This window comes from Anguilla anguilla, chromosome 16 (assembly GCF_013347855.1).
Source record: "Anguilla anguilla isolate fAngAng1 chromosome 16, fAngAng1.pri, whole genome shotgun sequence".
NCBI lineage: Eukaryota > Metazoa > Chordata > Actinopteri > Anguilliformes > Anguillidae > Anguilla > Anguilla anguilla.
The window spans coordinates 13372011-13399166 of NC_049216.1; the positions used below are offsets into that span (position 1 = coordinate 13372011).

General features: G+C 41.7%; 1 protein-coding gene across 9 annotated transcripts in view; it reads right to left on the bottom strand.

Moving 5' to 3' along the window:
* Positions 1 to 211: 211 nt before the first annotated feature.
* Positions 212 to 27156, bottom strand: part of LOC118215438 (AP-3 complex subunit beta-2) — a 57426-nt gene continuing 30481 nt past the window's right edge. For 4 of the 9 annotated variants that reach the window (XM_035396244.1, XM_035396240.1, XM_035396238.1 and 1 more), the window contains 24 exons: positions 25887 to 26047; positions 25161 to 25227; positions 24379 to 24561; positions 24108 to 24284; positions 22939 to 23036; positions 19755 to 19809; positions 18908 to 18979; positions 18675 to 18737; positions 18443 to 18575; positions 18124 to 18233; positions 17753 to 17929; positions 16227 to 16413; positions 15767 to 15897; positions 11748 to 11862; positions 10984 to 11164; positions 10160 to 10331; positions 9339 to 9414; positions 9009 to 9118; positions 7946 to 8177; positions 7275 to 7359; positions 6854 to 6951; positions 6195 to 6218; positions 4315 to 4453; positions 212 to 3899 (listed from right to left, as the gene is read on the bottom strand). In XM_035396244.1, coding sequence (XP_035252135.1) covers positions 3749 to 3899; positions 4315 to 4453; positions 6195 to 6218; positions 6854 to 6951; positions 7275 to 7359; positions 7946 to 8177; positions 9009 to 9118; positions 9339 to 9414; positions 10160 to 10331; positions 10984 to 11164; positions 11748 to 11862; positions 15767 to 15897; positions 16227 to 16413; positions 17753 to 17929; positions 18124 to 18233; positions 18443 to 18575; positions 18675 to 18737; positions 18908 to 18979; positions 19755 to 19809; positions 22939 to 23036; positions 24108 to 24284; positions 24379 to 24561; positions 25161 to 25227; positions 25887 to 26047 — 2997 coding nt within the window. In that variant the 3' untranslated portion in view covers positions 212 to 3748. The remainder of the gene's footprint in view (positions 3900 to 4314; positions 4454 to 6194; positions 6219 to 6853; positions 6952 to 7274; positions 7360 to 7945; positions 8178 to 9008; positions 9119 to 9338; positions 9415 to 10159; positions 10332 to 10983; positions 11165 to 11747; positions 11863 to 15766; positions 15898 to 16226; positions 16414 to 17752; positions 17930 to 18123; positions 18234 to 18442; positions 18576 to 18674; positions 18738 to 18907; positions 18980 to 19754; positions 19810 to 22938; positions 23037 to 24107; positions 24285 to 24378; positions 24562 to 25160; positions 25228 to 25886; positions 26048 to 27156) is intronic. The other 5 variants (XM_035396245.1, XM_035396242.1, XM_035396246.1 and 2 more) reach the window with 3 other exon arrangements.

The window sequence follows — 27156 nt, forward strand, 5'->3', positions numbered from 1 at the left end:
ATGACGTCTGATGCGACAGATGCTTTACGTGGATACAATACAATGCACTGTGTGCAGCAAGGAAGTAGTTATCTCAGCCTGAGCCCAAACAATGAAGATGCATGGTGCATCTTGCTCAGTCAACCATCTTGCCTTACACTTGTATATGTAATGTACAACGTTATATTTAGGGTTGTTAAACTGCACAAGAAAAAAAAACCAAAAGGTGTACTTTGAATAATCAGCTTTTATTGACATTTTCATTTGTAAAATAAATAAAGCTGTAATACTCACACCATTTCAACAACCACACAGAAGAAAGGGGAAGACTGAAACACACTACTGATGCTATTCACAAACATAATAAATGAGTGTTAAATATAGAAATAAACAGTAAAAGAAGGCCAGTGTTTGCATTTAACATTATCAGTGGGAAAACATGCTTTGATGCATTTCTAATACATAGTTCATTTTTCCTGCCACATTGAACATTGTCTAAGAAAAAAGTAGAGAAGCGATAACCTTTAATATGAATTGCTCAGAAATAAATATATGACCTACCTTATTTTTAATCATAAAATGTTTGCCAGTATTTCCAGCTTTTGTTTTAATTCAGTCCTATCAATTGCCTACTAAATTGCACAAGCATCCTTTGAAAAATTTCAAAGCATGGATGTCCTATAGAATGAATACAATTTAGAAGTAGAAACAGCAAGCTGGGCCAGGCCTCCCTTAAAAGGAACAGAGAACTGCATCTTTGCACCACTGCAGCAATCACACAGCACAGTAATCAGTGTTTTAAGACATGCAAACCAGTCTTTAAATCTCTCTTTACAACCACTGCACTAAATTCACTCATTCTGTATTTATTGGGTGTGAACCAGGAATACAGTTTCAGCTTTCTACTGTAACCACAAAATATACAAAAATAATCGGAGTTGCAATGCTCATTGCCCTGGAAAGTAACATGCAAAATACAGGTATATATGACTCACGATACAAGCACTTAACTCAATGGAAAATTGCATCTTACATAAGTTTACTAAAGCAATACAAAATGCTTGTACAAATGAACAGGGGAGAAGAACAAGAACCTGCTGTGAACTGAACCACTTTATTTTGAAAATGGAGAAAAGTCTCAATGTTGTACTCATTCACTCAGCCCCCACAAGGTCTATGTCATAATTCAATCTAAGCCATGCACCAGATGAATGACTTGGATGGCATTTTGTATTACATATTGTTGTGTAATACCCATTATTTTATCGTAATTTATGTTTACTAAATTCTTGCATGGTTTATGAGATTACAGGAGTCCTAGGACATACACCAAATGACAATTTAGTTTTAACTCCACCATTTCATGGTCTCAAAATGTGAAAAAAAGGTTTTGAATGAAAATAAATAACCTCTGCACATTTGAAACACTGAAAACTCTCACTGTACCGATAAGCACTATATACGTGGCATCATTAAAAGAGGTGGTAATAAGTTGTAAGCAAAAGTTACCCCATGATGAAATACCCTGTTTGGTTTGAACATACTTATATAATTATCTGGTTAAAATCATTACCTTTCTATGCTGAAAATGGCAGTTCAACGGTACTGTACCCTCTGTCTTTCAATAGGTACAACTTAGTCCACATGCTACATTCATGCTAGGCAGAGGTGAGATGAACAGACCTTGCCAACAGTCAAGGCAGACCTTCTCTCCTTCAGCCCTGACCATGTTACAGAACACTATGCTGTAAAGTAAAAATATAATATACTGTGGGTGACTCATGTAAATGACTAATTGTAGACTTTGACCGACATATTTACTCAATTTTTAACCCTATATTTTGTCTTATACATCTTATTCATCAAAATAAATTGCTAATGAATGTTCCCACCATTTCCCCCCCCTCATTTCACTGATAAAACATGGTGAAAGACCACTGGAGTATACAGTGTACAGTTTAGATTACATCCTAGACCAGTTCACATTATCGATCAGGCATTCAAAATTGTAAAATGTTAGATATTCCATATTCCAGCTGATCTGAAGACTTTATGTTTGAGTGTTGATAATTAAGCTACTTATAATATGAATAAACTGTCGTTGTAAAGTGTATGTCATACACAAAAGTCACAAGTATAAGACATGTACATCTAGAGTACTATACATATACGTATAAATATGGTCTGTATATCACCCATCTGCTAATCAAACTGAGATCCAGTACTACAGTGCATGTTATGGGCTAAGAAACTCCAATCTAAGTATTAAACTTGTTGATGATGTAATTAGACCAAGGGTATGATGGTAGCAGGTGTCACAATCTTGTTCTGCATTTAAATTCTGTGTTCTTGTGGTTATATCCTTCCACAGACTATGCCAATTCTATGTGAATGACTGAATGTTGGTTAGTGTCAGCCACAAAATCCCCCTATTGTTTAAAATGTTAGAAAAAACAAACAAACTAAAGAATAAAAGCCCTACATCAGGTTAATGTTCCCATTATGACAACGTGTAAGACAGTGGGCAGCAGGGGGTGCAGCGTAACCCACACCCCACCATTGTAACCGACAGTAGCAGTTTCAGTTCTCAGGCAGGACAGTGCTGTTATTCACTTTGGAAAAAGTAAAACACCTTGACCCTGTTTGCACTTGGTTTTAAAATGCATCTTGGGCGATCGGATCACAAGTGGACAGCACTAAATACAAGTGTGAACGACCACCAAGACGCATTGTGATCCAATCACTCAAACCACTTGCCGAGGTGGTCTGGGATGCATTTGACCACATATCTTTTGTAGTGTAAATGCTAATGCGTCCTGATGGGTCCCCGACAAGGATGTACCAGGAAAATACGTCATGAATGCAGGACGTGGTGGTTGTTTTGGTGACAGTCTTCGTCTTGTCCTGCGCTCTTTCGCAAGTCGCAAATGACTTTGCCCTGCCTATCTGAACAGTTGGAATGTGCATATATATTAGTTCTTGAAACATTTTTGTTTTCTTAGCTAGCCCGTGCGAAACAAATCTGGCGCTTGTCTGGCGACAGACTGACGTAATAACTGTGCGCGGGGCCCTTTGACCTTCTAACGGAAGTGAGGTAGGCAGTAACGAAATCGGAACAAAAGTGGTCAGCTGGATACCTTGGAGACGCATGATAGACACAGGTGTGAACGGCGATGTGTCTCGGCTGTCCACTTGTGTTCGGATCACCGAAACGCATTTTAAAACCAAGCGTAAACAGGGTCTTTGACACCACCTTGTTCCAGAATCCATAACATTATGGATTAGATTAGAATAGATTTTTTTTTCAGACTAATCATGACAAATGACAATGGCCTTGTATTTTTGGAACAAATGGAGGACCTTGTGCTCCATTATGAGGTGTATTTAGGCATAAACTGTATTCAGCTGTTTTTTGCATTAGGTTCCCTTTTAGCCATGGCAGCACCTTACATAAGAATCCTCTTATTTTCTATTCCTAATATAATGCTGCACAAAATATAGGTATGGTAGATACGCTAATTATATGTTAATTGCAAAGTTGAACATTCAAATCATAATCAGAGCTGGGTACATAATCCAGGTGGTGATAATGTTTCTGTAAATGGTGCTTGGAGAGGGTTACAGTTATAGGTTACTGGGTAACTATAGTGAGGGCTGTTTTTAGAGGTTGCTGGATAACTAGGTGTGCCTTGGCTGAAGCAGAGTGTGGGGGATGAGGGGTGTGAATTGCAGGGCTAAAGCAGATAGTTGCAGTCAAGGAGACAGTCTGTCACTGGGACAGAGCTTGGAGGATGTCCTTCACCAACATTGTGCCAATCACCATCTTCTCACAGTTGACTGTGAGCTGGGCCGCACGTCCCTCTTTCGTCACCACAGTGACCAGCACCAGACTGCCACTCGTCACCGTCTTCCCTGCAAACCTGGACACCGGAGCAGAGGAAGGAGGAAGGGGAAGAGGAAGGCTGAGTTCACATTAGAAGTCAGAAGCATCAGAGGTTGAAAATGAAGACAAAGAAAAGAAACGAAGTGACAGAAGAAAAGAAAAGTCATATTTAAAACAGTGTTTCTCTTTAATCCCTTCAAGGAGTAAACACAAACAATTAATTGTCCACTTGACTGTAGTGAAAAAAAATTGTGCAGTCGGTTTCATTCCAGGAAAACTGCTTGCATGGACATGCCGGTATGACTTCTCATACAACCCAGGCTGAGCAGCAGGTTTTGTATCTAAATAATGATTGAAATCTCTCTGTGTCAGATATGTGGATATGCCTGGTATGGATGTGGGGTTGTACCATCTGAGAAAGACAGACGTCTAATCACCCAGCTGTCACTCACCTGCACTCCTTCTCTGAGCCACAGGGCACCCGGCTGAGGTTGGCAGCGGATGTAACCCTTTGCACGATCACATGGTCACTCTGGCACTTCTCGCCCAGGGTCAGCCGCTCTGTGATCTCATTCATGCCCATCAGCTGACCTGCACAGAATCACAGAAACAAACACACACTGCAGTCCAGCTCCCTAGGTTGAGTCTCCACAGCCAGGCTTACTGGTCAGCTGAGCTGCATTTCACAAAAACACGCACAAATACCAAACACTTATTTTATTATTAAACTCAGTTACCAGGAGTAAATCTATATGTTCAACAGCTTTGCTGCACCCCACTTGTTCCAAAATGAATTTTATAAATCTTGCATATTATGTGGTACTTTTATTTGTTAAATACTGCTCATTACAGCAATTCAAAGTAAAAGGTTCTGTTACCAGAGGGCTGACACTGATTTCTAGGATTTATGGCAGAAGGCTAATGTAGAAAATTGCACAATGGTGATCAGGCATACCCTGTCGGTAGTCTAGCTACATAGGCATAGATTCACATTATGGTAAAAGATATATAACAAGATACAAGCTGAAACTTAGAGCAATAGCTACAGGACTAAGGCTTTCCCTTTTGTTGTTGGTGTTAAAAGATACATAGTTCACAGTTGTAATTTTTGCTAATTCTATCCATTTTATACTTTGATAAATGTACCTCCACATTTGTGAATGTACCATACATGTAAACTGCGGGAATATATGTTCTCAGTTTTGATCATTCTGGCCTGGTTTAATATCAACACTTTTTTTCTCCTTGGAAGTAAGGAAATGGGGACTCAATTCCGGCTTCTTAATTACTCATTTATTTCATGTTTTTAAAGAGGAATTATTGATATCCAGCTAACTTCCTGTGGTTCGCAAGCTTCGCTGGGCAAACTGTGCTGGTACTCAGATCCAGAAAAAACATCAAAATCAAAAATGTATTGAGAAATAAGAAATTATGCCATAATTAAAAAATAAATAAACTATAAATAACAAAGAGAACATGAACCTGAATCCAACACCCTTCTTCCATTCTCCAGGGTAAAAACCATACTGAACACTACCTAAGCACAGACAGTAGATAGACATATATGGTCTTAAATCCTACCCAGCCTTGCATAAATGCCCTTGTGTCTGGCCAGACAACAAGTCAGGTGGCAAGCCATGCTTTGAACTGATATAATATGTGCATAACACTCAAACCAATCTACTGCAAACAATCAAATGTAGTGAACGTTTCTTTAGTCAATCAGTATACAGAAGGCCCTTCTAATTACATGAGGGACAAGTGGGTAATAAGCAGTTCTCCCCCTGTATTTAAGGGCTTCGTTCCCTGGTGCTAATTTATCTCAGCTAAGTGCAGGTATCACCAGATGTTTGAAAGGGTGGCTGAGCAAGTGGGCTCAACGCACAGCTGGAAAGTGAGACTACCCTGCCTTACAAGAAAAGTCAAAAGGCATTGTGGTGAAACAATTTCAAATGCAGTGCTTCTGACCAATGGAGCATCCCTCCCTGGGCATTCAAGGGCAGCCTCCGTGTGATAGAATTCTAAGATTAGGGTTAGTGGAGGAGGTTGTGGTGGGAGAGTTGTGGAGCGAGTCATTCCCTTCATCGGCAAATCTGTGTGAGAAGCTCTGATGCAGGTCAGTTCACCCAAGATGGCTGGTGTGGAGAAGATGCACAGTAAATGTTACCAAGGCACTTAAGAGACCACAGAGAGGGGAGGGGGTCAGCTGAAAGCAAGGGGACACATTAGGGTTTCAGTCCGTGAGTGTGGGGGGGGGGGGGGGGGGGGGGGGGGATGGGTACGGCAGGTGGCACACATACAGCTGAGAGGAACAGATCTGTCAGAAACTTACCCACACTCAACTGTAATAGCTTCTCTATTGGAGTTGGACAGAATATACCGGTATGTAGAAAAAACGAAGGAGATGACAGAAGGTTTAATAAGGAACATTAGCTTGAATTGAACACCTCTTCATTGTTAGTGATAAGCCATTATGGAAACACTGCTCATTATGGTGTAACAGGATGAAATGGGAAGATTCCCTTACTGTTTGCATGAGTCACTGTCAGTGGATTAGGTGAACAACACTTCATGGTTTCCACACTTATATAAATTGCTTGTCTTTTGTTCTACTTGTCTGTTGATGAATACACTGCACAAGGATGAGGCTGAATGAAGATGACCATTAATGAAGTAGTTAGTGGTATGTACAGAACTTAACTGGATCTTATCATGACAGAGAACTTATTTTTTTAAGCTGATTTTTTTCTCAAAGAAAAATGATTTTAAAAGGTTAATGGTGAAAAGACAATAATGCCATCTCAACCCCCTGAGCCTCATTCACAATTTCATTCATGTTGGTACAGACATTAGGAAAAAAAGAATCTGTTCCTTTGTGCTTGGCCCAAAGACAGGAGAGGGGGAGAGGAAGGTTAGAGTGGGTAGGGGTCTTTGGGAGTATCTGTACAGTCTGTTTGACCTACTGTTCCATTTGGCAGGAGCCAGTCTCACCTTGCTCCTTCCTGAACTCATTCTCAGTCATGAAGACCGGCATCAACAGCTCTCCCACTGGGGGCTGGATCGACACAAAGAACTTCCGAGTGTGAGTACTGAGGGATGCATGAGACAGGGAAAAAAGGGAAAAAATTACTCATTGCCCAGTCATTGTGTCACCAATACTGGCAACATATCCATTTACATTACAGGGCGCGGTTGCCTTTTAACTGAATCCATAGCTGCACATTCATGATTGTCACATTTTCTTTGCAGTTGTAAGGGATTCATTACTTAATGTTTACTTAAATTTCTGTAATGCATGCCAGACAGATGCCCTAAATGCGTTCTGTTATGCATAGCTATGACTTTCACTGAAAGAGTATGTCTGCAGTAGCCTGTGGCAGAGCCATATTAGATTAAGTGAGCATGCCCTCACCAGAGCTGGAAGTTGGCTGCTTGTGTGGAATCGCAGAAATCGATGCCCATAACCACGGAGATCGTCTCCCCTGGGGGCAACACTTCTGAAAGCAGCAGCGCACCACCAGCACAGAGAAGAGACAAGGGCAAGCACATCGAATCAGACAACAATGAACACAGCCAATCAGACATACAGTATTTGGAAGAAAGTATTAATGTTACCGGCAGGTAATTACTCAGCACTAATGTTCTATTAAAGGTAAAGGGACAACTGTTCCTTAATTAATTTCAGGCATTATTATGAGGCCCACCTGCAGTTCTCCAAAAGTCGCGCATCAATACTCAGATAATAATGTTTTTTTTTTGTTTTGTTTTTTTGCGTGCATGTGCCCACCACCACCCCCCCAACTTTGGGGGACAACTTCAGATAATAATGTTGCTTCAACAGCTCTTACTTTACTACACAGAACACATCTGGTTTTTCGTGTGTAGGCACAAAATATGGACATTTATGAAGAGAGGCATTAATCTCTGCATTGTAGATATGTTTAATGAAATGCATTTCCCAAGAGAAGAAATACATAGCTGACAAATGCGTGACAAAGACAACAGCAGCATTACAGGTTGGTTTTGAATAGCTTTTTGAACATGTGGAGGTGGAGGGGGAGCGACAGTCGACGCTTGACTGACCGATCTCGGGGAACTCCTTGATCCGCATGCCAGACTGCAGCTTGGGCTCCTGAATGGACAGGCTCTTGGCCTCGGACTCGGTGTTGTTGGTGAACTGGATCTGCACGGCCACCATGTGCGGGTCAGGGCTGAAGGGCTGGCGGCTGAAGCAGTACTGCACGGCCAGGCCCTCCCCTGTGATGCGATGCAGCAGCTCGTAGGTCTTCACAGAGCTGGATGTGGGGCTGATGGTCTGCAGGAACACAGAGGCACCCCAAGACTGGACACTCATTTTCCATTATTATCCAAGACAAATGACATCCACCCCTCTGACACCTCCATTCACTATCAATTGTATTTTCTTATGTATGTTTTTGCTAGTTGAATAAAATCCTCAAAAATACTCCATAGGATGTTAGTGTGTATTTTTTATATTAAAACTTACTCTAAACTTCAAAATAAAATGGACACAGTCTGATTCAAACACGCAAGTTCATAAGTCAGACATGCATTTATATAACAGTGTGGTAGACTGCCATTGCATTGCAGCTGGTAATAGCTGCTGGATAAAGATGTTAAAATACGTAAACATCTTATTGTGTTAGTGGTCCGCAGGCACCAACACAAAAAGATGGTCAATTTTGGAGGACATTAGTGCATTGGGGGGCTGGCCAGTACAGCCATCTAGTAGCATGATGTCATCAATGATTAAAATATCTTTGCCATTCTTCAGTGGTTTGTAATGTGTTATTTCTTTAGTAGGGCTTATTCTGTACAGCACACACTCGCCCATCACAGGTCCAAACCTTCAGGATTATTCCTAGCAGAACAATGCGGAGGACAATTTTTATCTCTTCATTCATTCAGAGCCCTTATTGCCTCATTTCTCAGGCATATCAACACCTCTCTGAATTTTAAATAGGCTGTAACTTCAAACATCCATTTCCATATAAAAATAATTAATTACACAGAAAGTCTGTGAGTCAATTGTGCCAAAATGCAGCCGGAATGAACCAGTCACAGGTGAGAATTGGTTTGTTATTTTAAAAATGGAAGAGATGAAACTGCAGCATGAGTCACCTACCACAGGGGACAGGGCGGTGTCTGTCAAGGACAGCCCCTCTAGGTCTGTCACCAGGCTACTGGATAGGAAATTATTGACCGGGGTGACCTGAGGTGAAGGGGCAGGGTCAACTGAATGACAAAGCCCAAAAAGAAAAGACACAGTGTTACGCAGCAGACCAGTGAACAGAGCCTGGATTTCCTATTGTTCATCGACAGTACCGTTCTACACAGTCATTATTTCACATTCAATTCTGTTAGTTTGTGTGTACATATCCCTCTAATTATAAAGTGACGGTAATATGCATTCCAGAACTGAATTCTCAGCTTGTTTTTTTAAATGCGCACGTACAGTCATCCAGATCAAGCAGGGACATCTCTTTCTTCTCCTTTTTGGGTTGCTTTGGAGGTGCTTTGGATGAAGTGGTCTGGAAAAAGAACAAGATCAAAATCAAAGAAGAAGTGCGATTGATGCATAATTTTAAAACTTTAATGTATTCACAAACGGCCAAGAAATAGTTAAAAATGATTCTTGAAAAAATAAAAAATAAAATAAAGAAACCTATAAAAGCCTGTGCCGAAATTGGCTTCCTGTCGCCCTTAGCTAAATGCCAGGTTTTAACTGCACGAGGGAATTTTATGTCGCAGAACTTCATACTTTGTCGTGCAGTGTTGATTGGGCAGCCTTACTGAAATTCATTGTCATGGAAACTTCATTATTTTCAGTTTATCTGAGTGACAGACCACCTTTTTTTGTGTTTGCATCATTTTTAAAAACAAAAGTAGATATACAATTAATTCATCCCCTCTTTCTCTGTAATTTCACCAGGTGTTGCAATGTTTTCACAGATGTAAACACCAGCAGTTTGGCGTCTCGTTACAATAGACCTCAGAACCCTCTCCACAGCCCAAAATATAAATGCATAACGTTGTGCGACACTTTCATTTTTGTTGCATGACACTTGTCTAAATGGCCATGCGATGAGGTATAAATCAGGCCTTAGGCTCCAAGCGTTCCTGACATCATTTCGAAGCAGGTCACGAAGCTAAAGTGACCAGAAATGGGGCGAACATAGTGGCTGTAAAAATACAAATCTTACTGAAGGCTCAGGAAAGGATTTTCAAAACATGCTTCCAGAATGTAAATTGCACATCCTGAGAGAGGGGTCCCACCTTCTTCTTCCGCTTTGTGTCTGTATCAGACTCTGACTCCTGCTCGGACTCCGATTCGGACTCGCTGCTCTCAGACGAGGTCTCCTCTTCCTCCTCAGACTCAGACTCTGACCCACTCCTGGGCACTTTGCTCTTCTTCACAGTCTTTCGCTCCTCTCCACTGCTCTGCTCGCTGTGGAGGTAGAAGCAGATGTGTCAAAACTATTCATATTAAGAGTCAAGAGACTGTTATAGTTTGCACAGCCTTATGAATCAAGTAGTGATCTATCAGTGACCTGTTTGGAGCTGTTGTCTATATACATACTTACAGTTGGCTCCATAATGTTTCGGACAATGAGATTATTTTTTTTTTGATTTGGCTCTGTAGTCCACAATTCTAGATTTGTAAGTATCTAGAACTCATCTTCTTGTGTTACGCACAGTAAAAATAGGAAAAAAGTTTATACTTTTGTTTGTTATTCAATAAATGTGCATATATTAACTGAATTCTTCTGAACTCTACCTAAGATTTTTTTTTAAACCACAGGCGGCCTAATACTTTTGGTCTGTACTATAATACACACACACACACACACACACACACACACATATATATATATATATACATATATATATAGACAGATGACAAATTAAAGGAAAAACTTGTATAAATGAGTGGAGAAACATAAAAAAATGCAGATGCTTCCATACAGGTGTACTGCATGATACAATTAAGCAATTAAAATCCTATGATGCTCTGTGACAGCTCTGTTGTGAGCTCTGTTCAGTCACACACTGCTCCTTAACAGGGCCTGTGAAGCCTTGCAGAGTCAGGTACCACTCACCTTTCTGCACTCTCCGGTGCAGCTTTTTTGGCTTTGCTCTTGTCTGCCTTCTTCTTCTTCTTCTTCTCCTCCTCCTTCTCTGACTCTGACTCCTCTTCACTGTCCTCACTTCCAGATTCAGAGCCGCTCTCCTCACTGCCACTCTCACTGCCGCTCTCTGACCCACTGCCCATGTCTGACTCTGAGAGGGAGGACACAGGAACAGCCCAGTTTAAGCAGGAGGGTGGGGTATACTTACTTCCACACTCACAGCACACACCCCAACTCTACCTTTATTTTGGGAGGGGACTTCTGACTCACTGTCACCACAGAGCAAGAACATATTTGACTCCGTAATTACATACCTCTCAATAATCATGTAAAAATCTGACTGACACACTGACTCCTTGAAAACTAATGATATATGAAATGTGTATCAAAGCAGGTTCTTTCAATGTTACAGGAGCTACAGAAGGCTTTATTTCAGACTTACAGATGCTGGATTAAGCTGGATCTGGTGCCTCCTTCGCTGATAGCAAGAGCAAGTCAATATTATTGTCATGGTTATGTGTAATTAAAAAAGTAACAAAATCCTTACCAATTATGCTTTTTTGTCAAACAGTTTCCAACAAACTGTGGCTCAATCAGAGAAATTGTGTGCTTCTGTCAACGGTAGCAGGCCCTTTACATATTTATTGTTCTTGGGTTTTCAGTAAAAATGTCTGTGTGTGTGTGTGTGTGTGCGTGTACGTGTGTGTGTGTAGGGATAGACGGTAGGGGGTTACCGCTGTCTGCAGACTCTGTGGGCCCAGACTCTCCACCTGAGTCCGAATAGAAGGGCTTCTCCACCTTCTTCTCCTTCCTCTTCTCTCGGCTGCTGCACTTGGTCCACTCAGGAACCTATAGGCAGGCAAGGCCACTGTCACTCCCTGCAGACAGACCTAGCGGCTCGCAGAGGCAGCATACCAGAGAAGCAGGAGGCGTACAGCGGCCATGAATGCCTGACCCCAGGGCTGGAATGATAACCGCCCCACGGACACTGGGAATTGTATTCCTCCAATTCCCCTCCGAGCTAATGCAATCTTTCATGGTATAACAGAGATCTGCTTTGATTTCTGCTTCGTGCATCTGAGGGCTTTTAGAATTGCACCAGTGGGCACAGCTATAAGACACATGGAGCATGTAAAAAGCAGCAGGGCGAAGCTTTCATGGCCAGTTCTGTGCTTTTTTTTTATCAGGTAGAGTTCCATTAAAGAGAGAGTGTCCTTGAAGAGTATTAAATATTTTCTGATATTTCAGTGGAAAATGTGTATTCAAAGCAGACCTATTATTTTGGAAACATTTTGTATAAACATTTCTATGGCAAGTTTTTCTATATATTTTTCATGTCAAAGTATGTACCGTAATGGACGAAAATAACTTAAACAGACATTAAAAGTATGAAACAAAACAAAAGATATTTTTTTTGACTCGAAAACAAGGATCATTTTCTTAGGACATCAAATACTTTCAAGGAATCAGCTCTTTAATAGTTGAAAATAAAGAGGGTACTGAGGTAAACGATTTAAACTGAGCTAGACACAGTACAGTTACTACACTGGGTTTGGTGCTACGGGTCATGTCTCAAAGAGGCTGGCTCTTTGTCTCTGACTGACTCACGCTGGTTAAGGCTGTGACTCTTTCGAGCAGCACAATAACCTGCCGAACGGGAAAGAAAAGAATGGCATGGAGGTGAAATGAGTAGTCAAAGAAAACTCACAAGTACAGAAAAGGATCTGGATTGCACTTTTCAAGAGATCCATTTACAGAATCGCAATCAATAAATACCAGTGAGATTGCCCTACACTTTCCCTGGCTTTATCCATGTACAGTACAACATATTAGAAACTCAGGGGGGTCAACTTTCGATGTGCTATAAAGAAGAATTGAATAAGGAAAGATTTATTTTTCAATGTGCTATTTCTATATAAGATATTTCATAATATTTCATTATTACATTATTTTAATTATGGTACATCAAAGGCCCTTTTCTATCAATAAAACAACTATCAAACAATATAAGGAGTCCATACAGTCTCACAGTTCTACATTAGTCTACATTGTTAGCAATGAATGTGCAATACTAATGGAAGGAATCTCCAGATGCTGAGAGAATATGAGTTAGTAGATCTGAAAAGAGCAGGTATCTGAATGATCAGCAAGGTCAGTACCACAGCACACCACAGCAAACAGTAGGTTCCAATACCTACTCTACTGAGCAACTGTCTAACTAACACTGACTGAAGCTAAACACAAAGCCCGCTAAACACATAACACTAACCAATACTACTGGCAGGAATCCACCAAAGAATAATTGAGAATCCAGGCTATTGTCAATAATAATAAGACAAATTTTAATTTACATACTTTCACAAGCAAAGTATGACTGAAACACTGATATATACCTAAAATGTACAAAGTCACTTGCCTTCTGTTCTTAGAGTTCACTTAACTAACATCTTCATTTATCTAATAACTGCTGACAACTATCCCAATCAATACAGTTTAGCCCTGCAACGACTTAACGGAACAGCAAATGGTGCTGAAACAAGATTTCCCCACCAATTATGCGCCTGGCATCAGTCATCAGTTGGCCTCTTTCGCTGTCTAAAGTCACATAATCTCTTTTCTAAATGTGTTCTACCTGCTCCGTCAGTTCTAATTATAGTTGAACCTGGATGAGAAATCTGGTGTCTTGGATGTAAAATTAAAGATTAGGGCCTGGATACTGATTTCCTCTGAGGTGTCTAGTGAATCCTATTCAAACGCCCTTGTGATGATTTTATTCTTCCTTCTCTTTTAAAACCCAAGTGAATTTAAGCAGTTATATGCCACCTGCCACTTGGAAATTTGCAATCCATGCTTCCATAATTATCTGCTTGGTTGAATTTCAATCGACTAAGTTTGAATCAAATTAACAGGATGCATAGTGGGTGATGGCTTAAAGGGTTTACTCTGGCTTGAAATTCACTCACCCTGTCTTCCGCTTCTTTTTCTGAAACGCCCTAATAACATATTGCTAAAAATCACTCAAGATGAGAGTGCACGTCTGCTAAATGAGCACGTGAGTCACCATACACAAAACTCTGACTTTAAATGCCATGTCTACCTTTAATAGAAATAAGTCTAGAAATGAGGGCTCCTAAGTATGAATGATTTCCTGCATATTATATCTAGGCCTCCCTGCTCCTCCAACAGTGGTACAAGGAGAGAGCGGAAAAAACACACTGCACTCTTAGGGGCACCTCTCGCCAGTCTCCTAGCAAGCCGATCCGCCCCTCGCTGGTTGAAATGACTTCCTCTAGCTGCGGACCAGGGCAAAGAGAGACACAGTCAGAAAGGAGCACTGTGGGACTGAGGGAGGACTTAAGAGAGACAGACAGGATGTGTCACACTCCTGACCTCGCTGGGGGAATCTGCATCTGTCATGAATGAGACAACAGCACATATGGATGGAAAAAATGAAAACTTGCAATACAGACATCAGAATCCAGAGCCACAAACCCAATCAAAACTGTAAGCCACTCATCAAGTGCAAGTTTTGGAACCTTGCAAGCCTTGTCAGAAGAGTGAACCAAGGCAGCAATCTTAAGACTGTAGTATTTATCTACTTTTTTGATTAAGTAGGGCACAGTACAGAGAGCAGTGTATATTGTATTTAAATTTTTCATGTTACACTTCATTTTCTGCCTAATTTAGAACACCAAATAGTATACAGCTTCCACAGACATGAATTGGAGGAAGATGCTTCAGCATTGCAAGCAGACTATGGGTGCCCTATCCACCAGCAGGTGTCGCTAGAGAGTGATCAGATGCAGATCCCGGCTGACTGGAGCCTCTCTAACCCTTGCTGATGCGACTTATTATGCGTTGGCTACCATGCACAGTCAGAACTGGCACAGTTTGGGATTGATGCCAGACTGGGGCTCATCCATGCACTAGAACAGTTCCTTAAAAGCATGAGGCCCCCAACAGCCCTGAGAGCTTTGTATTTATCTATATTTTTACTTAGGAGTGCGCATAAGTTTTGATTTGATCTTGGCCCTCGATACATCACATCGAAAAATGAACAAAATGGCACATGGGGGATAGATCAAGCAAAACTACAGATGAGGAGTGGTATTGCTGCTGCCTATCTCATGTGCCATTTTTGAAAAAGGTGCAGGTTTCAGATATGAGTGGACGGATCTGAGGGTGGTGTCCTATAGTGGACAGAGCAGCTGGGGGCAAGGTGGTGGGGGTTTTTGGGGGGAATTGATGACATGTTCTGGCATGGATGGCTATAGCCTGTGGTACGACTGTAGCAAATTGGGGAGGAACCCCTGCAGTAGTAAGGTGTTCCAGTGGTGATAACCAGACCCGTTAAACCTGCATTTTCTCATCTCATAAGCATAACAGTGCTCCTGTATGTTACCATGGACACTCTGCATGAATAAATCAGAGCAGTGGAAAGCAACTCTTTCAGGGAAAATGGCTGTAGATGCAGAGCAGTAATCTCAGCAGACTGGGTGTCTTGTGTCTGTCTGCCCTGAACAGAGGAGCAATATCTTTGAGCAGCGCTACTTTGGACCTACAAGAAGGCCAAAGTGCATTAATAAGCGCTGGAAATGTACATGACAATGGGGTACAGTGTTATGCTGATGAATGATAGGACAGCAGCCTGGAGCTGGAGACTGGTGTTCCTGCACTGCCCTCCTATAGGACTGCCGACAGACCCTCCACTTTGGTCACTATCTCTTCCTATTACTGTTTCCACCGCACGCACAGTATCCTTCACCTCCACGTTGCGCACGGAGGGATCTGGAGCTGCCTCGGGCCAGTCAGGTAGCTCCTGGTAGCCCCCAGCCTTAGCGTTGAGCAGATGGGAAAGAGAGCCCAACTGGAAGTGGTCTCTGTCTAAAAAAACAGACACACAATACAGAAAGAGCTCCAGTCACTGCTGTTACAAGTAATACTCCTGATAAAACACACAGCACCAATGGATTATTTATAATTCAAGGCACACTGCTGCTTTTACAGTCTAATGATAACTGTCTCGCCTTTATTTCCTCTTCATGAATAAACACGTACTGAGACAGAGGTTGTAACTGAGCAAGTGTAGGATGTTATCTGCTTCCAAGCATGAGTCAAGTATTAACAACAACAAAAGCACACGTGGTGGTGACCAGCGTTTAATTTCAGTGTATGTAACTGTCTGGAGTCTAATTTTGAAATCCCTCGCATACCTTTGAATGGAGACTCTAGGACAGGTGCTGGCTTCAGGGCCAGGAACAGCTTCTTGGCGTACTTGCTAAGGACCCCACTCTTGTCTGTGGGTACGATGAGCTGGCGGATGAAACGTGCCCGATCCCTGATGTCATAGTTCTGGTCGTACTTGGCCAGGTTGAGGACGTATTGTGTGAGAAGTTTAGTCTGAAAGGTTGAGTATGGAATTGCGTTTTAAGTTATGTAGCAGTAGTCAATGTATTTCCATTCTTCCAGCAAAAATGGCAACCCCGTACTGGAGAAGCTAGCTAGTACACAGATGATGTAATTGCCTCTACTGAGAAAGCAACATTTCGCATGATTATTGGTCAGACACTCAAGCCTCCCTTTGCGGTTTGATCTGCAACACCACATAAAGTTGACAAGTGATCACCACCCCCCCACTCCCTTTCCTGCACCATCTCCCATACCCAACCCAGCAGCCTGACCTCCCAAAAGGTTCACACCACCTTCTCCCGGAGCAATGTGAATTTTAATTATAGCTGAGTGATTCAGCTTCAGCACCAAGGACAGCATGACACAAAGCCAGGAATAGCACTGAGAAGCAAACCATGATGAAGGACTACTCACAAACACACACTCATATACACAGCCAGTGGTAACACTGGTCATGAACCTTTTTGAAAATAAGCTCCCAGCAGGCAGCCTGTGCAAATACTAAATATTCAGGAAAAAAAGACCTGATGAAACTTTGCTTTGAATTCTCTAACTAGCCCGCTTCTTCATTTTAAAAGACAAGATGTCTGACTTAATATTTCTGAATACTCATAATAGGAGAGGAATTTCTCTAGAGCATTGCGATGGTCATGGATCTGTGTTGAAGCTCTGCCGGGAGATTGGCCACTGTGTGGTGCACAAACACAGAGAAGTCATCACTGTTTGATTTCTGTTGAGCTTCGACCATTTTTAAAGTCCCTCAATCAATATGTTCCTTCTAAAATAAAGTGCACTGATGTTCTACAGCAGACTGACTGACACAAATAAGGCCTGTTATGTGCCCAGTGACAAAGCACTGGAAATAAGAACATTCCAGAAATGTTGAGGAAATGCACACAGCCATGACTGCTTAAATCAAGACAATCAAAATAGGAGGCAAATAAAAATGGGTCAATCTGCGACAAAAACACGATGGCACAGAAATTTAGCAAGCAAATGCCCAGAAACATTTGACGGCAGTGACTTGGAAAAAGCTAATATACTTAAAGTACACGCTACATCAGACTGACAAACATTCATCAGGCATTAACGTCACAGAGGAAGCACTCACTAAGCAGGCCTCTGTGTTCACTGAGTCATAGTCTGCGCATTATTTTAAGAGCCTGTCAGGCTCAGATCAGACTGCACGTCCTGTTCAGATTTTGTGTGGACTCTCTGGATTCGGTCACTGCTCAAATATGGTTGTTCACCTGTTTGTAGTTAGTCTGGTATAAATTGCCATCTGCTCACTTCTTTACAATATGCCATGGCCAGATCAAGCTCCACTCACCTGCTTGGAGTTGGTCAGGTAAAGCTTTGCTGCAAGATTGATGATTTGCAGCTTGACAATGTCCTCCTCATTAGTGAATGACTTGGCCATCTTCCTCAGCACATCAGGTGCAATCTTGGGTACGTGCTCACAGTATTCCCCAATCAACCACAAGATGCTGGCCCTTGCCATGGGGACCTGGTCATGGGGAAGGTGGGGATTAGTTAGTCTGTCACTAATCACTTTAGCCGGCAGTGGGCTCAGCATGAGAAACCATTTAACAGAAAAGCTGAAATGAGTCAGGAATATCGGCTATTACTCTTAGAATGTTAAAAAAATCATCATATATATATATATATATATATATATATATATATATATATATAAATCACCTGGATGTTGTCTGTGAGTTTGGCCATGTGCTTGATGATATCACTGTGTTGCTCTGGTTGCATCTGAAGAAGCTTCTTGATCACCACCACTGACTCAGCCACCACCAGCTCTGCAATGGATTGATACACAACTGTGAACAAATGTGCAACTTAAATATGCAACTCAAAAGGAAAAGCCCTAAAGAAAAAGGTCAATCCCAGTGCACATGGTTTGCTTCATTTCTTTTGAAAAACCAACAATTGAAGAGGAACTGAGGAGGATTCACCATCTAGCTGCATGGTCAGGGGGCACTAGAGTTCCTGTCGGCAGCAGACTTACCATCCCGGTTGGACAGCAGCAGGACCAGCCCATTCAGACAGGTGTCCCTGACCTCGCCGATGTTGGTGGCACAGCGGCCGATTGCTTGGATGGTGGCCGCAACAAAGTCCTTATCCATGCTTTTGATGTACGTCTGAATCGGCAATGGTGTAAATACAAAAAAAAGTATATCATAATACAGAATTCACCACATAATCTGAGAGGCCAGAAATCACAAGATCATCTCCATCACCTGAAATTCCCTCAGAATAGTGGATATGTTGGTCTCATTGGCCAAATTGGTCAAAACCTCCAACTGAAAAAGAAGAAATCAAAAGGATGTATTAAACCATACTGGGTAACAAGCATATAATGCATTACATTTTGTGTCCCTTCTAAATAAACAGCTTGTCTAATCATTATTTAAAACATAAATGTAATCACAAGTGTAAACTCACGGTTATGACAAAAGAGAATATTGCTTACTTTGAGGACTTTGATTTGGGTTGGATCAGTGGATCGGATGTAGAAACTCTTCAGGTATGGCTCAAACATCCCCTGTAGAAACAGACAAACAGGAAAACTGTTTAGATCCATCACATTCCACACTTCTTAAAATACACAACCTGGCCTTCTTTACATCTGAAATAATTATTTAACCCACATACAAACATAAGAAAATGACATGCATACATAAATTACACTTCAGCTGAATTTCATTTAAGACAAAAAGACGAAAAAAAACAAAAAAACAGAGCGATTTCAATTCAAATGCATCAGGCATCATTTAAAAAACATCTGTTTAGAAAATAAGTAAAGATAAATGTAATTTTGGACATAGCTCCACTGGAGAAGGTGTACTTTGGCATAAGATTCAGAAGCCCTGGTCCTGGACAGTGTGTAGGTTGTTTGCTGTTGCTCCGCTCTTAATTGATCAGTTAAAGCAGTTGGATTAAACAGCTGACTCACATCACATGGTTTCCAGGTTCTGAACTGATTGATGATTTCATTTATTTATTCATATTTTTAAATATAAATTTGGCACCCAAACTGGGGTTGAACATGACCGATTCCCACCATAATTTGGAATGTCCAATTTGCTCATCCATGCACCGCAGCATGTTTCCTTATCCGAATGAGCCACCCAGGAGCCCTGATTGAAGATTTTAAAGTAAAAAAGAAAAACCAGCCAAGCCTACGGGCCTCCAGGGCCAGGGCTGTGGACCTGTGCCCTGGTACACAGTATAGAGTCAAATACCAGAGTAGATACTAACAACAAACGCAACAATTGGAATAGGAATAATAACCCTCATAAAATAAAATAATAACTCACCCTTCTCTTGATGGTCATTGTGGCCACATTCTGTAATACTACGTACTGGACTTCACTGATGGGAGAGAGAAAGCATATTCAATGCAAGCATGAGCTCCTTCAGCCTGGCATATGCGCACTTCTGGAAACCTGTTTAAAACTCTTCCTCCCGAAGCATTTATAAAATAAATATTCACCTGGGTATACTACTCTTAAATAAAGCCTTACAACTTTGTGGCAACACACAACAGAGAGCGTTATCTGGCATTATTTAAAGGGCACATGCCTTCCATCAAGACTATGTACCAAAATTTAGGAAATATGTGAGGAATTATGCATGGTATACACAAAATGCACATAAAAAATGCAACTGTACTGTTTATTTCACAAAATTCACATGAGCTAGCGTCAATATTACTATACAAAATTCACCCCCAACCTCTTTCTCACCCCTGCAAATACAATTGTGTAGATAACTAAAAAGAGTGAAATTTTGCAAGGGTTTTTCCAAGATGTCCCAAAACCTCTCCAAATTGCATATTTTGGATAATGTTTTCAACATATATTCTACACAACAAAAACACATGTTCTTCACTCAAAATCACATATTTTGAGCAGATAAGAGAGGAGAATCAAATTTAAGTGTCAATATCTTGCAAGAATGAACATCAGTGCTGAAATATGTGCATTAGCTTGCAGGAATTATAACTGAAAACTAAAATTAGTTTGGGTTCAACACACTTCGCTGTTGCTAACGTTACTGCTGTGAATGTCACCCACCTATTGCCAGAGAATTTGTCCGTTATAGGCTTTGCAAAAGAGAGTGAGGCAGTCTGTACCTATGGCAGTGGCATACAACCAATTGTAGTTTGCAACTGCAAGGGTATTGTTCACATTCCAAACATGTAAATCAAGGGAAAATTATCCATGTGAACACCTAAAAAAAATCTATAATATCTATTTCCAAAAAAAGCACAAGCAACTAGGTGAACTACTAGCCAAACTTGGCAGGTCTTGCTGAAAATTTGTTGGACAAGTGGTGTACAGAATGTTGATGTGTAATAAAAATAATTATTAAAGAGAACACTAAATTCTGTGGACTTAAATGCTCTCCAGTGGGGCCATAACTTTTTAAAACCCTTTTTCTTCAATCAGCCATAATTATAAATGCAGTTTATAGCACAATGGCAAGTTGTTAGGAGAACTAGCTGGCTTTTAGGCTGCGCACATTCACTCAGTATCAGCACGATCTTCATGACAGAGATCCCCCCCCCCCCGGCAGTATGTAGTTAGATTACGTAGGAATGGTTAGACCCATTGGCACCAATGAAGCCTCATTTGAAAAGTTGTAGTCTTGTTTAATATAACTTCTATAACTTGACTGACTTAAAAGTAAATCTAATGCTGTTCAGATAAGCAAACGTCTGCTATAAAAAAATACTACTGCACTAAAGAGACCATGGGGTAGTCAGATAAACCAGCCATGTTCTAAATGGATTCTTGTCAGATTGAGTTGAAAATATCGCCTCACCTAGCTAACTTGAATACGAGCAGAGCATTTTGGATTACAGACACACAGTACAAATACAAAGGAGCCAGTATTGCATACAGGCTACCAAAAGTGAATGCAATGTAGGTACATAACATATGAACATTTAAAACTTTTTTCTGCATGTTTTATTTGGTGACCTGAGGTTCTGTTCTGAAAGTGGAAAGGGTATATGATTTTTTCATGCAAAAATAAAACGAGACCAGGTAACCATAGAAAGTAAAAAGATTTATGATATGGGTTACTATGCAATACGTGATGGTGAGGGGGAGCCTCCTTTGATTTTGCTGCCATTTATTGCTCTGAGCGCTGATAAGGGAATGACTTGCATTGTTGGCCAGAAAGTATTCTATTGCAGGCGTTGACCTGAAATACATTTTTTTGGAATATTTGCTTTATTACCATTCTGTGGGCACCCGTGCCCACACCACTAGGGGGCAGGAGGGGTAGGTCTACCGTGCTAAATATATCCTTTATCCTTCAAATAAAAATGCATACAGTGCAAATCACATAAATACAAATATATGCGTTGGGAACACTATTTGGGCAGCCAGCAAAATATTGTACACATAGAGAATTTTTAAATCAAGTATACATGAAATATAAAGAGTTCACAGTATTTAATATGGACAAAATACAAACAGTATGGCCTTGTTCAGCATGACCTTTGTAACCTAATAATGTTTTAATGTGGATCAGTAACTTGAGATGGTACCAGGTACAATGAATCCCTGCAATTGAATTTTAATGAGATTCAGTTATGATTCAGGCTTTGTCCTGCATTTCAGCCAAAGCTGCTCTTGTGTAAAGGCCAGAATAAATGGGTGGCTGTAAACTCAGGCCACTGTGAGAAGTAAGGTCCATATACCTTGCTACATTGCCATGGCAGCAAGAGATTTTATTGTCAAGATTGAGAGGATGTGGCCTTTGAAAGCCCACTGTAATGATTGCCCACCAGCAACAAGCAGCTGCTACAGAAATCATTCTCGGTGAATCGAGACACAGCTCCATATTCTGCCCTGGGGACATATTCACTGCTCTGACTGATACCCTCTCCTCTCAGGACTCTAACACCACACCAGAGCAGCGCTCAACTCTGCTCTTCAGAAAACCAGACTTCACAATTATAAAAAGAGAAGGATAAATCTGTGGTCACTGAAATAGCCTGGCGAAAAAATAATAATATTGAAAAGAAAATGCTTGGATAAATTTGCAACATGGCAATAAAGGGGCAAATGTGCATTTTGGCAATGGGTATATAGAAAATTAAATCCCATCTGAATCACATTGCATGTCCTGCATCCATTGTAACACAATATGTTCAGCAATATCATTGTGCATAAATGCTGAATTATACAGAAATCAATCTAAACACTGAACATACTGAGTATACAACCTGTTTACTTTTCATTGTAATTTCAGTAAACAACAGCCTTGGCATACTCTCAGTAGAATGTCAGTATACAATAGCCTTGGCATACTCTCAGTAGAATGTTAGTATATATTAGCCTTGCTGTACTTTCAGTAGAATCTCAGTATACAATAAGTCTCCGTATGTTCTCAGCACACACAGTATAACTCAATATTGTCACAGTGTACATTCAGGATACTCTGGATATGTTTTCAGTGCGCTCCCTCCTGAGGGTGAATGCTCACCTGTGGCTCCTCATGAGGCGCACAAGGGCCTTGGCAATGACCCCCACCTCCGCTTTTGGAGCCAGGTGGAAATAAAGCTGGGCCACTGCCATCACCACCTACAAAGAGAGAGGCAGGATTATAGAGAGAGAGAGGTAGGATTAGAGAGAGAGAGAAAGGTGGGATTACAGAGAGAGAGGGGTAGGAGTAGGGAGAGAAAGCAACAAAATGTTGCTATGTCATGCAGTTAAACAGCAAAAAGAGAGACCCTGCACATTATTGCAAAGGGATCTGAATAATCACAGAGCACATTAATGAGGCCAGACAAAAATTCTAATCACCCAGTTTTTCCTTTTTATACTAAGTGCACCCCATCAGTGAGCCATGGTGGGTATGATATGCAGTACAAGCAGCCTACATCACATGCCAGCCTTGGCTGGTCTTGTCCCCCCAGAATATCCCCAGTCTATCCCCCAGCCTGACCCCCAGCCTATCCGTCCAACCTATCCCCAGCCCCAACAGCCTATCCCCCCAACCTGTCCCCCAGCTCTGACAGCCTGTCCCCAGCCTATCCCCCAGCCTGTCCCCCTAACCCATCCTGCTGCCTTTCCCCCCAACCTATCCCCATCCTTAATAGCCTAACCTCCGTCTATCCCCCTGCCTATCCCGACAGCCTATCCCCAAGCCTATCCCCCCAGTCTATCCCCCTGCCTATCCCGCCAGCCTAACCCCAAGCCTATCCCCAAGCCTATCCCCCCAGTCTATCCCCCTGCCTATCCCGCCAGCCTAACCCCAAGCCTATCCCCTCAGCCTATCCCCCAGTCTATCGTCCTGTCTATCCCCAGCTTATCCCCCCTGCCTATCCCCAGCCTATCCCCCTGCCTATCCCCCTGCCTATCCCCAGCCTATCCCCAGCCTATCCCCCTGCCTATCCCCAGCCTATCCCCAGCCTATCCCGCCAGCCTAACCCCAAGCCTATCCCCCCTGCCTATCCCCAGCCTATCCCCCTGCCTATCCCCCTGCCTATCCCCCTGCCTATCCCCAGCCTATCCCCAGCCTATCCCCCTGCCTATCCCCAGCCTATCCCCAGCCTATCCCGCCAGCCTAACCCCAAGCCTATCCCCTCAGCCTATCCCCAGCCCTTCCCCCTGCCTTTCCCCCTGCCTATCCCCAGCCCCGGCAGCACTCACGGCTGCGTTGCGGCTCTGCAGCAGGGGCTTGGTGTTGCGCAGCAGGAGCCTGTGGTCCGGGTCCATCACATAGGGCTTCCTCTTGGCCAGGGCAGTGGCCTCAACCTTCTCATCCTTCCCGTCCTCCTCGTCCGAGCCGTAGAAGGCCTTCTCCCCGCTCTCCTCCAGCAGGGACTCCTGCAGCCGTATGCGCAGACAGTGGCAGCATCACAGTTAGTCAGAGGGAGGAGGAGTACAGGACCATGCTGCTCTGCATTTGGATCAGACTCACGTTCATGTTGGGGTTGAGGAACTGTGTCCGGGCGTAGCGGGTGAGCATGTTGATGATGACCACCTGACCCCACTCCTCCACGTCAATCAGCAGGTTGCAGAGCTTGCGGTAGTTCTTGTGAATGAGGTCTATGCGTTCTGGACACACCTCCTCAAATGCCATCACCACACTCCCGGCCACCAGCTAGGCAGGGGAAGGGATTCATAGAGATGGTTTACAGTGTCATTATTACAACTGAGACACATTTAAAAAGCGATTTGTTTAATAATGTCTCATCAAAATTAAAGCTGGCTTGGCAAGGAGCAAAGACTTCTACTCATGTAAAAACACAGACATGAATGGCCGAAATTACTATGCTATATCGCAGAGCATTTTAAGGTGATAAATCTCATTTGACACAGAAATGTAACAGAAATGAGAGATCAATCAACCTTACATTGACCCAAATGGACTTAATTAGCAAACAATTAATTAATCTGTAAATATTCTGGGAAAATCACTTCAAAGTTATTACTTTTTTCTGCAATAGAAATATGCCTCACATAACTTTTATCGTGAAACAGCTTTGAAACCCAGAAATACATAACAATAATAAAATAAAGTTCTACTTTAATTCACTTTAAACTAAAGATATGACGCACAGAAATAAGTTAAAATTGCAGATGGAACTCAAAAGTATTTTCTCACTGTGTTGCAATACTCTTAAACAGCTTTGCGACAGAGGCTAATAGAAATGCCAATCAAAATTGACTGCGGGGAGAACATCTGAAGACGTGACTCACTGTTGTTTTGTCGGCAAGAAGTTTCTCGATGACCTCGATCAACTGGTCCTTCTGTTCTGGGTCCAAACTGAGAAAAAAAAAAACCCCAAATAAACAAAATGAAGGAGAGGTGGAGGATAAGAATTTTCAGACAGAGCTTTGAAAAGGAAGGGAGCAAAACCACAATCCCCCAAAGGTGAGGATTCAGATTCTGTACATCCCTTTATTGTGTTTCACTGCACTGTTGTTTTGGGGCCTCTGGGCCAGTGGCAGGGTTTTCGAGAAGGATCTCCCCTGTTTGATGAAAGTCTTTGTCTGTGAAAGCAGCCATTTGCCTGCAGTCTGCTCTGGGGTGGCAGTGACAACACAAAGAGCAGAGACGTGGCGAAAAAAACAAGGTGCTCAGCTCAGGTGAGAGCAGTGTGAGGGAGAAAAGGCTGCCATGCCAAATCCCAATCCTGCACTTTTCAATCAATATTATATCATGCAATTTAAATAACATTTATGTATAGGCTTTAAATAATTAATCTTTTCCATAACGTCTCATGACTCCATGACTGGTGTTTTAAGATGCTTTAATTTCTGATTTTCAAGGACAAATTTTATGAGCACAATAGTGAAAAACCTCATAATTACTTTGGGCAAAGAGCTGAGAGTAGAAAGACGGTGAGAAAGCATTTTTTCGGAAACATCTAAAGAGTGAAATTGCTCATTGGGAAAGAGACTGAAATTGATGGCAGTGCTCGCCTGTAGAGCTTGGGTATGGCGTGAGCAGCGGTCTTGCGCACGTAGGGGGACATGTCAGATGCCGCCTCTTTGATGGCCAACATCATGATGGGCACAATAATGGTGACCCTGATGCTGGAGAGCACCCGCAAAGCACTGGCACGGATCAGCTGGTTGGGGTCCTAAAAGAGAAAGAAACATGGTATATGTACACGAGAGCCACTCTATACAGCCACCTCACCCAAAAGAGCTAACTAGTCCTCAAATTACATATTTTCAAACTCTCATACTGATTTACTGGTCTGGGTTTAGAAATGTACTGCATGAAGAGAAAAACAAAGCTGAACTAAAGATTAAAAACAATCTATTTCCACATTACCAATATATTTTATTGGACTTTTATAGCACTTTATTATTCTTTTTACTTATTTTTTATAATACAAAAATTGTGTATTGATATTTTCTTCAATAGTTCCAGCAAGCACAAATTTGAAATGTCCTTGAACATGAATACAGCATATCAAATCATAAATTTGAATGTGTGTTCTGTTACTAAGTTCCAGGACAACATGGCGTTCAGTTACTGAAGTGCTATGTCTTCATGAGCAAGCGCAACTTGAATGTAGCGCACAAAAGATCCAGAAAGACCCATTTCATCCACCAAGCTGGCTATATATAATACTTGAATCTTCCTGCTGGCCCAATGCTTCATTTAGCATCCTAACTGCAACTGGTACAGGCTACTGTTGCACTGACAGTACACAGCAAAGCAGTTCTGGCATTTACCCAAGTGACAACAGATTTCATTATTATGCTGGCTTGTTTTTCCAGACTGATGATTAAATTTGTTAGTGGGGAGCTGCAGTGGGGATTAGTGTTGCAAATCATACTTACAGTACATGCATACAATTATGTCTTATGTATGATAAGCATCAGAAATGCAGAACATACAGTGTAATTTGCACTCATGATTTCGGATCACATTTTAAACATTTAATGTATTGTTAGCATCACAAAATCATGTTCACCATTTTTTTTTAAATTAAATGCAAATACAGAAATTTCCACTGTCAGTGTTTCATGGCTCTGTGATTAATGTAAGTAAAACTTGTCCAGTCTAATGTATTAATAAAAGAGGTTCTCTTTCCCTCAAATGCTGCCTTTCTGGAAATATAATTTTATAAAAATATATATATATTTTTCATGATGCCAACAACATTGTCCTAAAGATGAAAGACGCATTAGGGAGTTAAAGAGTAAAAACACAGCAAACAAGATTCAGTCCATGGTA